We start from the raw sequence: 13,466 nt of genomic DNA, 5'->3' as shown, positions 1-13,466 counted from the left end.
CTTCTGCTTTCATCATTTCTGGCTTCCTTCTATACTGACAGTTGTATCCAGTGCAGAGACTACAGCAGAGCTTGTTGTTTTATCAGGTTAATGAAAAGAACAGTGCTGAACAGGGCACTTCTGGGGCCTGGCCCTGCGCCCGCCCCAGTGCATGTGATATCATGACATCACAGAAGAGGGGGGCATGAGTAACTATCTGAGCATCAGGTGCTTTACACCTACAGGCACTCCACAAGCTAGAAAAAGGTGCCATTTAGACAGCAACTGTGCTACCCTTCATCCTTGCAACCTGGGTAGCACCACCCTCAGTATGGCCTTGAAAAGGAAACAAACATTCTTACATTTCCGGTATAGATAGACTGACAACCAAACTATGTATTTACTGTACAAAATGATTTTGCTTATTTAACCTGAATTAGTTAAGCACAGTGAGAAACAGTCAAAGTTCTAAAATTAACTGATTATATTTTTTTTTCAGCACATCTAGAAGTAGTTCAGAATCAAGCGATTCCTTATTGAGTCCAAAACAACCTGGAATTTTCTTTTTCAGTGAGTACAGTATTTCATGTTTACTTTTGGATGTGACAGGTAATGTTCAGATAGCACTAGGGCTGTTCCTCACATCTCTGGGTGGTGGGTGCAGGGTTAATAATTTGTTGTAAAAAAAATAATAGAATTAATATTCTTCAGTGACAAACTACACGTCCCAGCTTTCTCTGTCGTGCCCAATTTTAAGGGCTGTCAGGGCATGCTGGCACTTGGAGAACCACAAGTGCATGCAGGGCCCACTGGCACGTGTAGTGTACGTGTAAAGAAAATTACTTCAGCGTCCATAGAGCTCCACAGGGGAGACAATAGGTATAGGTAGTGTTTAGGAGGACTGGATATCAACAGTTAAAGCTTTTCTGTCCCAGGAGGCTCCGATCCTTCCCCCTATACCACGTCCACAGCCTGAGGCAATTCAGTTTGTTGTTGGTGTCTGGCAGGAGCTGGATCACCGTTTACACACTGGGGCTGTTTTTAAGCAGCCCAAGCTTTATTTTATGTTTTCTTTTATTTGATTTTATTGAAGAGCATGCAGCGTTACTGCTCCGTCACCCCTCTGCGGCGGAGCAACTCCAGCCCGAGGCTTGGTACTTATGGCGGGGCACCGGGAGGCCTGGCTAGCGTTGCTCCACGGAAGGACCCCAGACTACAGCCGGGACACGGGACAGGTAAGGCGGTTACTGCTCGTGGGAATCTGCGTCTATGCGCAGTTTTACCTCCGGTCTCAAGAGACAGACCGGTGCTGATGTAGACACCAGTTCATCTAAGACTCCACTAGGCCACCAGGGCATAAAATTATATTGGTGCACGGTATAAACAGAGGCTAGGGACCCGGTGGTTAATGTCAGCATAGGGGAGGTCAGCCCTCTCCCTGCGGCCCCTCCCCCAGCTCAGGGCGCCATTTCACTGCGGTCTTGCCACCCCTGAGCTGCTTCTCCTTCACCCTCCGTCCACTCACAGCAGCGGCCATTTTCTTCAAAGCAGCCTCAGGTCTCCGGGAACGCTGGGTCCATTCTCCTTGTATACAGCGCTATTTCCTACCAGCCACTGCGGTCTGTGTAGTTGAATCTAGTGCCCATTGCAGTTATATTTTATACTCTGAATTGTATGTGACTTGTACTAGCCCTGCTGTCTGTTTTTTCTTCTCTCTACTGTCAGCTTATACCTTTCCCTTTCTTTCACTATTACCCTGTGCAGGGCCGGCTCCAGGGGTCAGAGCACCCTGTGCCGGCCCTCTTCACTGCACCCTATCTTCGGGCACGCGCGACTGAAAATGGAGGCGTGGCCTACTTACCATAGGCCACACCCCTACATGATGTCATTATGAGTCGTGCCCGCCTCTAAATAACATCAGGCTGGGGGGAGCCTCACTAGCTGGGCTTCCCCCAGCCCCTCTCCCGTCACTGAATGGATGTCGCGCGCATTTGCGTAGCATCCATTCAGAGTCTCCGGGGTCCGGCACCGCCACACAGCTGCGTCCACGCCGGGGAGTGGTCTCTACACCCAGAGGTCTTTCAGTTCCTGGTGGACAAATGGGGTCTCCCGGACATGGACCTCATGGCCTCACGAAACAACCACAAGCTTCCAGTGTACGAGTCCAGGACATGGGACCCAGAAGCAGCCTTCGTGGATGCCTTGTCAGTGAAGTGGACCTTCCATTTGGCATACCTCTTCCTCCCCAGTCTCCCTTCTTCCTCAGGTCCTTTGGAAATTCAAGCAAGAAGGGGGCACGGTTCTGTTGGTAGCTCCAGCTTGGCCCATACACCATTGGTACTCCGATCTTCAAAGTCTCTCTATAGACGCTCATCTCCAATTTCCTCAACAGCCGGACCTGTTATCGCAGGGTCCCCATCTACATCCTTACCAGGCCCATCTGTCTTTTGACGGCGTGGCTCTTGAGACATCCCTCCTAAGGGCAAAAGGGTTTTCTTGCTCCGTGGTCCAGACCATGCTCAGAGTGCGTAAACTGGCCTCCGCCCGGATCTATTACCGTGTGTGGCAAACATACTTCCAGTGATGTGCTACCAGAAGCTATGATCAGGTTTTTCAGGTTTCTCGGATCCTTGCCTTCCTTCAAACTGGATTGGATCACGGACTCCGCCTGGCCTCTCTGAAAGTGCACGTCTCTGCTCTGTCCATCTGGTTCAGGCGCAGAATTGCTCCACTACCAGATGTTCACACCTTCCTTCAGGGTGTCCTCCGTATGCAACCTCCCTTTGTCCTTCCTGTGGCTCCTTGGGATTTGTCAGTGGTTCTCCATGCACTTCAAAGGCCTCCGTTTGAACCCCTGGAGTCAGTAGATGTCAAATGGCTCACTGCAAAGACTCTTTTTCTTCTGGCTATCGCGTCTGCCCGTAGGGTGTCAGATTTAGGGGTGCTCTCCATTTCTGATCTTTCATCATGACAGGGTTGTTCTTCGAACTCTCCCTGGCTTCCTTCCTAAGGTGGTCTCTCGTTTCCATATTAATGAGGAAATTGTAGTTCCGTCCTTACAATCACCAGACCTCTCGGCAGGTTAAGCCTCCTTAGATGTGGTCCGAGCTCTGAGGATATACGTGGACCATACTGGTTCCATCAGGAAAACGGATTCCCTCTTTGTCCTACAAGAAGGGCTGACCAGCTAACAGGCCAGATGGCTTCTCATGACTATTTTGAAGGCTGGCCTTCCTGTGCCGGATACAGTATGCTCATTCTACTCGCTCTGTGGGTCACTCATGGGCAGCCCGCCGTGGCGCGTCTGCCGAACAACTATGCAAGGCGGCCATTTGGTCTTCTGTCCACAGCTTTCTTAGGTTCTATGCCTTTGATACCTTTGTCTCTCAGGATGCTTACTTAGGGCGTCAAATTCTCCTCACAGCACAGGAGCATCCCCGCTCTTGAACAACTGGTTTGGTACATCCCCATTGTCTCCCCTGTGGAGTCCTATGGATCATGAAGAAGAAAAGGAGAGTTATGGTAGACATACCTTTATTAACTCTCTTTAATTGAAGTCCATAGGGTCCACAGGGCGCCCGCCCTGACACACCTGGCTTCTATGGGTTTCTTCTCTTGGTCACTGGTTCTCTTCTCTATTGTGTGAATGTGTGATCCTTAAGTGTACCAGTCTTCCTTCTCTCCTATCTTGCTTCTGCCTTGGGCTTGTTGACAAAACTGAATTGCATCAGGTTGTGGGCGGGGTTTAAGAGGGACGGAGCGGAGCATCCTGGGACAGAAAAGCTTTAACTGTTGGTGTCCACTCCTCCTAACCACCACCTATACCCATTGTCTCCCTTGTGGAACCTATGGACTTTGAAGAAAGAGATTAACAAGGTAAGTGTACCATAACTCTCCTTATTACAATAATAACACTGTTGTAAAACAAATCCTTTATTTAAAAACACATCCAGACCCCTAATTCTGCATATTATTTAATCATGTAAAGGCCCCCCTGTGGTCCGTTCAGCATACACAAACTACAGATCCTTCCATTTGGCTCTTGAACTTGATTACAGGGCCCTTAGCAAACTACCGGAAATCACATTTTAAATGCCACAAATAGTGCTGCTAAGGCACTTATCCCTGTACATTGGAGATCCACCTGTCCACCTACACTCAAGGAATGGTTTGATAGACTGGTAAATGCAGAGAATTCCATGCTGTCTGGGATCTCTAGTTGAAATTTATAGAATCCAGCTGTTCTACTAATGCACACCTCTGACTTAGGTTACCTACTCTCCATTTGCCCGAGCAACTCATCTAGGTTCTACCCTATATATTGACAATACCTGCTTGGCTATCTTTTGTCTTACTACAGGTGAGGACCTTATCCTGCTTTCCTTCTTTCTCTTTCCCTCGTGTCTTAATGTATGTTATTTTTACTATGGTTTTTTCTCATTATGGCTGCACAGTCTGTAGTTGATTTTCTGTTTATGTCAGACACCTGTTTACTTGTAAAGTTATTCCTGTTAGCTTTTTGTGCCCATCAGGCTAAACCCTCTATATGCAAGCTCCTGACACACCTGATCTCGTTATATTTGATGATAAATCCTGCAGTTTGGATCTGAAAAATGCATCTAAACTAAATAAACCGCACTTTAATACATAACTTGCTTTGTGGCTTTGTGTCAGATACCAGTAACTAGATTTTGAGCTTGATTAGGAAGTGACATTGTAACGGAAACAAAATGTGTACAAAAGCATAAAATTGTGCTGAGGTATTATTAGAAGTATTCACAAAACATAGAGACAAGTAACAAAGAATAGTTGCATACATAATTTACTGAAAAAAGTGGATGACAAAAGATTATTATGTAATTCTACTGCTAATTTTTTGGTTTCATTATTAATGTATTTTTAGATGGAATTCCAGAAAAGAACAGGAAGCATAATACAGAGAGGAACACTGACCCGCAGGTATTAATATCTGATTGCATTCTGCGACAAACACTCCTTAATCTGTGTAATGGTTTGCCTTGGGATGGGAAAATCACACAGTCTTACAAGGTATAAAATTAAAGTGGAAGAGTAGCAGTCCACTGTTTATAGATAAGAAAGTATTTATTTTTCTTTTAAAATGCACTTCTGGTTACATTTCAATCAATAATTTAGCATATAAATATCATATCCGGCATTCATTTAAAACGGCTGTTAATTCATATTTTTTTAAATAAACATAAATGTAAGCCTGTTGATCTACAATAAAAAATGCTTCCACCTGGCCCGTGTTTATAAATAGTCCAGAGACCTGCCAATCCTGCCTAAACGGCTTTGCTTTAAATTGTCAAATACTGTAAATATCAATTGTTACAGCCTGTTAACTTCAACTGTGGTCAGTGCAAATGGACAGGCAATAGACTTAAATAGGAAGACTGTCTATAAAGTCTTGCTGTAATAATCCACTGTGTAGTATAAGCGGCATGTATCCTCTGCTAGTGTACTTTTATTTGTGGCACTCACCCTGATGTTCTGGGTCTCGGCTAGTTTCACTTGCGCCACAGTCCCATTGCCCACCTTTCGTGGTCCGGTCTGTGAGTAGCGTACTGCTACCAAGGCACTCGATCCTAGGCTGGCCGATGTCCGCTCCTTCTTCCTGGCTGCTGAACTGCAGCCTGGAACGCACCACCGCGATTTCCAGTTTCATGTGTGTCAACTTCTGGTTCCCGGGACAACGAAGTGCTCATGTGCAAGGTTCCACCAATGCGTTTCTCCCCTTGGGGCTTTGTCAGGGATAACTTCACACTTAGTAGAATCCTAGATAGAGCGGTGCTTCATTCTAATCTGTTGATCACTCCACCTTGATTCTCAAGCACCCTTTCACTGCTGGTGTATTTTTTAAAAAGCACTGTTATTGGATTTTTCCTTTTGGTATAACGATAAGCTATGGTATTCCGGTGTTATAACAAAATACACTTATAAAAGCCCGGAATATATACTAGGTATAAGTTACATTCCCTTACGTAAAGAAACACATAAATATCATAATGTAACAGTGGAATAAATCTGAAAAAAGGAAAGTTTGGAAAATGGGAGAAGGAGGGATGGGGGGGGGGGTACAAAGGAATATGAAGCCCTGGAGAATATAATCATAAGGTGTACCCAGCTAGCTTTACTCCAAAATCTACTATTTTGGTATTTTATATAAAGACATTACCAGTAGGGGAAGCTGGTCATGCAGCACAAAGTAATAAACCAAACCTTGCTCGATTGTATTGCCCCAAATAAACCTGTCACTCGGATTTAAGTAGGATTTATTTTCTCATCTTTATTTGATAAGATAAAATCAATTACCCATGGAAACCTGGCCAAGTCAGGCAGGACCTGATGACTACTTGTTTGGTGCAGCTTTAGGCCTCATGTAGAGTTGTACTTTTTACATTTATCCAAAAATGTTCACCTAAAATACTGTACTCAATGCATAAATATTTATGCTTAGTTTTAAGTACAGTGCAACTCAGTACAGTGTGTAAAATGCGTCTACGTGAAGATATGTTTAATAAAGCTTTTCAACATACCCTTTAAGCTGCCACATACTAGAGCTGGCAATCATGATCATCATCTTGAAGATAAGGATGATAATAACTGGCATTCTAATATATAATTTGGAAAGCATAAAATATATGCCCCCCCCTACCCCAAGTGATCCAAGCAACAGTGCTAGGTGCATAAAAGCCACAAAATGCCCCAGCTATGAAAGGTTGGGCTGTAACATGAAAACATGCAGCATGCGATCCCTGTCATAAGTGGACATAGTTTTTTTCCTAGGAAAATCGGGGTTGCAAAGAAATGTAAAGTACCAGAACAAATATATTGCTCTTCGAAATGTCCCGTATATAAGTTGGCTTTGGCATAACTCAGAGCAAACCTTGTGCCCATGACTGTACCTTTTATTTTGTTTTCAAATAAGTTTAATAGAATCCAAAATAAACTTCACTGACTTGTAGTTTCAGTCCATGGTGTATGTTTTTGTAGAGAGATTATATATCACATATACAGTAAGTCAATAGCATTTTCTATATGAATGAAGATACGTTTCAAAGGAAACATGCAGTGTCTTAAACGTAGGATTTCAGAGAGACAAAATATGATTGTAATTCTGAATCAAGAAACTGGATTGATGAGATTTTTATTAATTCTTGGTAAATGCTAATACAGTGCTAGTTATTACCAAGCCTCAGATAATAATGAAAGAAGATGTTATAAAATTTGTATACCAAGACATTATCAGCTTCTATCGATAATCAGCATTGGCTTGAATAACAAGACCTCTCTTTTGTCAGCATTTCATATCGTTAATGCATCATCAGAAATTAACTCTTTCTGTTCTGGTTTTATGAGATTAAAATATGAGGTTCTTGTTGGAGAGTGGTTGATTTAAATAATCTAAAACCAATGTACAGAAGGTCTCTATGTAATTGTGGTGATTTCGACACTGACATTACAATTGGGTGGTCAAATTTAAATGCCCACCAAGTTGTGATGATTGGTAAGTATGTATGCTTACCAAATCGGCAGCTCGGTCAGCCACCCTGTCGGGCAACACGCAGCTTAATTCGCTTGTGTTTGCGCGGGTTTCCTCCGGATGATCCAGGTTTCCTCCTACAATCCAAAAACATAGTGGTAGGCTAATTGGCTTGTGAAAAAAAAGAGTCCTTGTTTTTATGTACATGTGGTAGGGAATAAAAGATTGTGAGCTCCCTTGGGACAGGGGGCCTGATTCTGACCCGCTCGCGAGCGCTGGATGCTCACAAGCGGGTCGATGGTGCCCTAATGCGCATGACGGAGGGAGCTCCGTCGTGCGCATGCGCGAGACCCAAATAACGCCGGGGTAGCCGTCGTTATGGGTCTCGCACCAAAGGGGGCGTGCTGTCGATGTTGATTGACAGCACGCCCCCTTTGGTGGGCGTGCCGGGGGAGTGGCTGACAGACGGAGGCGCTCCCATGGGAACGCCTACCGTCTGGGTCCAGCCCCACTGACATCACTAGTGATGTCAGTGGGAGTGATTTTGGCTCTGATAGAGCCAAAATCACTCCAGGGCTTGCGGTCACCGAGACCCTACCGCAGGGTCTCGTCGCAAGCCCGATGGTCGCGATGGTCTTGACCATCGCGACCATCATCATGGACGCTCGCATAAGCTGTGGGTGGTAACCCACAGCTATGCGAGCGTCCAAAACGCATCTCCAAAAACAGGTAGGAGGGCCCTGATTCAGAGTGAGCGCTCTGGTCAGAGCGTCCGGCTCTGAATCAGGCCCAGGGACTGAAGTGAATGGCTAATTATTGTCTGTAAAGTGCTGTGATGTGTGCACTATATAAATAATTGTTAATACATAAATTTATTTAAAATGCATGTTTACTTTGAAATCTGTTACACAGCGGAGATATTTCATCTCCAAGTGCTTGGTCTGCATATAGAAAGAAACTGTTTTTCCTCAAAGTAATGCTTAATTGCAGACAGCATCAAGATTTTGATGAGTTTGATGGTATATTTAATCCTTATTTTTATTTCACTGCAACTCGTAGACTATTACTGTACATTTGGGCATAAACCTGCGACTGCATGTTAACATTTTTAATGCAAGTAACACTAATGACAACGTGCAAACCTTTATAAATGTAAGCACCACACTAGTGACGTAAGCTGGGCCTGATTCCGAGATGTACGCTAATGCAAACGCAACTGCATAGTCTAATGGATCGCAGTTTCTAAAATATGCTAATGCCTTCTAAAGCACAGCCAAGCATGCTGCCTTCTTATATCCGTCTGACAATGTACAACAGTGTAAGCATCGGTAACATCAACGTACATCGGGCAACCATGCTGCATATGCGGACTAGCCACAATCACTGCAGTTCCGCTGACAGAGCTTGCATACTGCACAGGAGATCACAATATCTATTTTATGCACGACCATGAAACGGCATTTAAACTGTCAGACATGCCTGTGTTTTCCTAGCCACCCCCTTTTTACCCCCTAAAAAGGTGATGTAGTCAGGAAACCGACGGTCTAAATACCGACCCCCCGGCTTCCCGACACTCTAATCCCGGCAAAGTACTAATGACAGGCATCGAAATCCCGATGCCTTTCATTAGACCTACGTCAGGAGCCCGGCATACCGTACGAAGGTAAGCCGGGCGCAGACAGCCTTTTAGGTTTTAGGGCTCCCAGGGGGACTTAGGGTTAGGCTAGGGGAAAGGGAGGTTAGGGTTAGGCACCCCCGGGGAGAAGTTACGGTTAGGCACCCCCCCCCCGGGAGACTTAGGGTTAGGCTGCGGGGAGGGGGGGTTAGGGTTAGGCACTTTGGGGGGAGGTTAGGGTTAGTCACCCTAAGGGAGGGGTAGGGGGTAAAAATAGGTTAGTTAGTACTTACCTTTGTAGCTTCGGGATCTTCACCTCTGCCGGGCTTCTGCTGTCGGGATTTGAACCGCCGGCCATGTGGCGGTACTACACCCCCTAAACATGTGACTTCCTGTCACTCACTTTGACAATGGATTGTCTATGCAGGTGCAATCGAAAAACAAATGCTGCGAGTGCGTAGCGCGGCTGACACATATGCGCAATGGCATACAAACGCTTGATCTGCGTATATATATCGTTGGGACGCAGATCGGAGTGATACAGTATATCATACACATCATATAGTGTGTATGGCCTATCCCTCATTCACGGCAGTCGTCCATCGTGTCATCCAATCTGCTGTTCTGCATGGCAGATAGGCTGATGCAATGAATGACGCGGTGCATTTACATGCAGCTTTTTTATTATTATATTTTATATTATACATTGCTTTGTCATAAATCGGTTTGTGCAGTGTGTACGGTGTCCACCCAGCTTAAGACATGTAGCTTTTTTTGTTTTTTTCTATTATCTGTTTAAACTAAAGCTTGTTTTTTTTTGTTAGTTATTCAGGTTTATTGTTGCTTTTACATAGATTACTAAACTTCATAAATTTGGAGTTGAAGCATTCAGAAATATTTTTATTGGAATTCATTTTCTTTCAGAAGGAAGAAATGGATGAAGAAGATACAATTACTGGAAATACAGTAGTCACAGAAGCAACACCGTCTTTTGACCATCCTGTTTTAGATACGGATTCAGAGGCGCGACCTGCCGCTAATGGTCCTGACCACACAGTCATTTCAAGAGCTTCTCCTGTAATGAAACAGTGCTCAGATGAGCAATCTGTTCGCTCTTCAACTAAAGAGACTATTAGCTCTACTAGTATAATAGAAAAAGCAGACAAAACAAGAATTATGTCACGTCTGAGAAGAAGATTAATCACGCAGCCCCCAAACACTACAAATACAAATGACAGATCCCACATGAGTTCACTTGATGAAGCCACAAGTCCTGATCATTATTTAGATGGACTGGCTACACAGTCTATAGGTTATTGTAATGAGTCCACAGCACAATCTATAGGCTCTGTCAGTGGTACAGAAAGGCAAACCATACAACCTATACATTCTTCATATAGTGAAGATATGTATGCGGCACAGCCTGTGAGCTCTTTTAATGGTGAAGGTATACCAGTGACAGAGCCTGCACATGCAGAGCCTATGGGCTACATCAAATATAATAGGTCAATGGATGAAAAGTCTGTGTTTGTTCCTAAAATGAACACTGATTTCGCTGAACAGCTTAGACGCCAATTAAAGTTTTTAAATGAACAATCTCCTAAGATCCCCAATACACAAGTCACATCAGAAACGCGTCCATCAGTCTCTCCTCTTGCACAACGTGTACATGTGGAACAACCTGCCACGAGTCCCTTTGGCATAGATGACTCATCTTTCGCAGACATACCTCAAGCTTTTAAAATAGATACCAATCCAACGTCTGTGGGTTCTCTTATATCTCCTGATGTCAGTGCACCAGAGACTGATAAAGAAATACGACGTTCACAGTTTGTCAGTCCAGAAAAGATATCAGAGATGTCAGCAAAACTTGTAACAGGTTTGTGAATATTTTTGCATGTTTTCAAGCAGATCACACCTTAGACTGTCATGAATTGTACAGGATAAAGCAAAGCTTCTCAAAACAAGTCCTCGGGACACAATAACAATGCATGTTTTCCATATCTACTTGCTTTACCACTGGTGTATTCATTACTGAATGACATATTTTAAAAGATCCACATGTGGTACTAATTATGATTCTAATTGTGATTCTGTAAGGAGACCTTTAAAACATGCACTGCTAGTATATCCCGAGGACTAGGGGCCTGATTCAGAGCCGCTCGCTATTTGCGGTAGTTCGTTCAAAAACAAGGGGTGGCTATTCATATGAACCGTTCGCTCATTGCGGTCTGTTCACGCCTCTAAGTCTGAACGAGCGAGCAAAACTTGCGGTTGTAATTTTGAAAAATACGCCTCCTGGCCGCACGCACCATACGTCATGTCCGCTATTTATTAGATTAATCGAGTACATCGAACAGCGTATGAACTGCTCGCTATTCTTGTGGTTGGTTTTTCCTACCACAAATTTGCGAGCAGTTCTGATTATAAAATAACCTAGTGACGTGGTCAGTGACGCTGCTGTATTAATTATGCACACCCATAAAACGCCCGTTTTGACCTTTAAGCACGCCTGCGTTCTGATCTCCACTCCCCGTTTTCAAGCACCTTCCCCTGTTACCACCCACATACGCCTCCTCCTGTCACCCATATTAGCAGGCATTCGCTATTTAGCGAACAAACGATTTTCGGCCGCACTGACTGGTTCGCGCATGCGTATTACGGTCCGTACGCATGCGCAGTTGGGCAAACATCGCTCGGAACGAACGAGCGGCCGCTTACGAGCGGCTCTGAATCAGGCCCTAGATTTGAGAAGAACTGGGATATTAACATGTAACTGTGTTTCACTAGAACAAAAACATATTAAATTTTAACTAGGAGCTTTTTGCTCATACATGGTGTTATCCACATTTGGTGTAACATACCTAGCCATAACATAAATAGTACCTTTAGTGTAGTACTTAGATGACGCCAGGGTTGGACTAGCCAATAGGGGTAATCCCCAGTGTCTGAGGGACCACCTCCTCCTTAAGAGTTCTGGTTCCAGACAGTGCACTCGAATTATACATTGTTACTCTATCAGAGGGTCAGTTACCCGGTGGAGCAGGTCCACTGATGAACGTGGGTGCTTGGTTAACTTCCATAGAAACTACAACAAGACCCTCCTCCATTTAAAATGGGTGGTCATGAAACACATCTGTCCTCTGCTCTAATTGGCTGTGGGCTTTAGGAAAATGAACACTAATGATTGGAATGGCATTGTAACACTGCATTCATTCACTAACCTACAATGAAGTCACCCCAGTGGTAAGAGGTTAGATAGTTTAATTTTTTTTTTTTTTTTTTACAATGGCATGTATTTTGCCTTTGCTACATAATGCAAGTCTCATTGAGTTTTACACCTTTGGCGGTCAGTACCGTGTCCCATATCACATGTACAGTGCATTAATGTGGCATATATAGATAGGATTACAATCATGTGCTTAAATATTATACATACTATATGTTAAATTATACTGCATTCCCAGGACTATGGTGTATTCACTACATTCCTGTTATCAATATCATGCATGCACTATCAGTATTACTATAATATTTATAAAGGAGCCAATGCAGTCTCTGGTGGCTGGCCACACACACACCTTAAGCATGGGCCCCTACCATTGCATTTCCCTGGTGGACCCTTCATGCCTCAATCTGACAATGAATGACACTTAGGTATACATGCTGAGTTTGGGACCTTCCCTCTGGGAGAGCAAAGAGAGGCAGACGACGTGGCAAGTGCAGGGATTGTGCCAATGCAGAAATTAGAACACTGATATAGCTAAATATCTAGATCAGGCGCAAAAATGTATATGTATAAATAACCAATTGTTACCCATATTGCAGCTCCCAAAAAGGTTCTGGAAACACTAAATACTCAACAGAAAAAATACACACAAGGGAGCACTATAGTAAAAAGTTAGACATTCATTTAATATAACATGATTGTTAGGATATACAGTCAGGTGCATAAATATTGGGACATTGACAGAATTTTCATATTTTGGCATCTATTCACCACCACAATGGCTTTGAAATGAAACAAACAAGATGTGCTTTAACTGCAGACTTTCAGATTTCATTTGAGGGTAATTACATCCAAATCGTGAACGGTGTAGGAATTACAACGGTTTCTATATGTGCCTCCCACTTTTTAAGGGGCCAAAAGTAATGGGACAAACTAAACAATCCTAAATCTAACTTTCACTTTTTAATACTTTGTTGCAAATCCTTTGCAGGCAATTACAGCCTGAAGTCTGGAATGCATAGACATCACCAGACACTGGGTTTCATCCCTGGTGATGCTCTGCCAGGCCTCTACTGCAAATGTCTTCAGTTCCTGCTTGTTGTTGGGGCATTTTCCCTTCAGTTTTGTCTTCATCAAGT

The 13,466-nt window shown here is 43.9% G+C and overlaps 1 protein-coding gene across 3 annotated transcripts in view; it reads left to right on the top strand.

The window, feature by feature from the left end:
- The window catches only part of LOC148527297 (uncharacterized), a 141,293-nt gene that overhangs the window by 85,754 nt on the left and 42,073 nt on the right, over nucleotides 1-13,466 (top strand). For all 3 annotated transcript variants that reach the window (XM_088469108.1, XM_088469107.1, XM_088469109.1), the window contains 3 exons: nucleotides 479-549; nucleotides 4,883-4,938; nucleotides 10,023-10,977. In XM_088469108.1, the coding sequence (XP_088325234.1) occupies nucleotides 479-549; nucleotides 4,883-4,938; nucleotides 10,023-10,977 (1,082 nt within the window). The remainder of the gene's footprint in view (nucleotides 1-478; nucleotides 550-4,882; nucleotides 4,939-10,022; nucleotides 10,978-13,466) is intronic.

Source organism: Taudactylus pleione, unplaced genomic scaffold, assembly GCF_031769625.1.
Source record: "Taudactylus pleione unplaced genomic scaffold, aTauple2 ptg000089l, whole genome shotgun sequence".
Classification (NCBI taxonomy): domain Eukaryota; kingdom Metazoa; phylum Chordata; class Amphibia; order Anura; family Myobatrachidae; genus Taudactylus; species Taudactylus pleione.
This window is presented reverse-complemented; position numbering and strand designations above follow the sequence as displayed.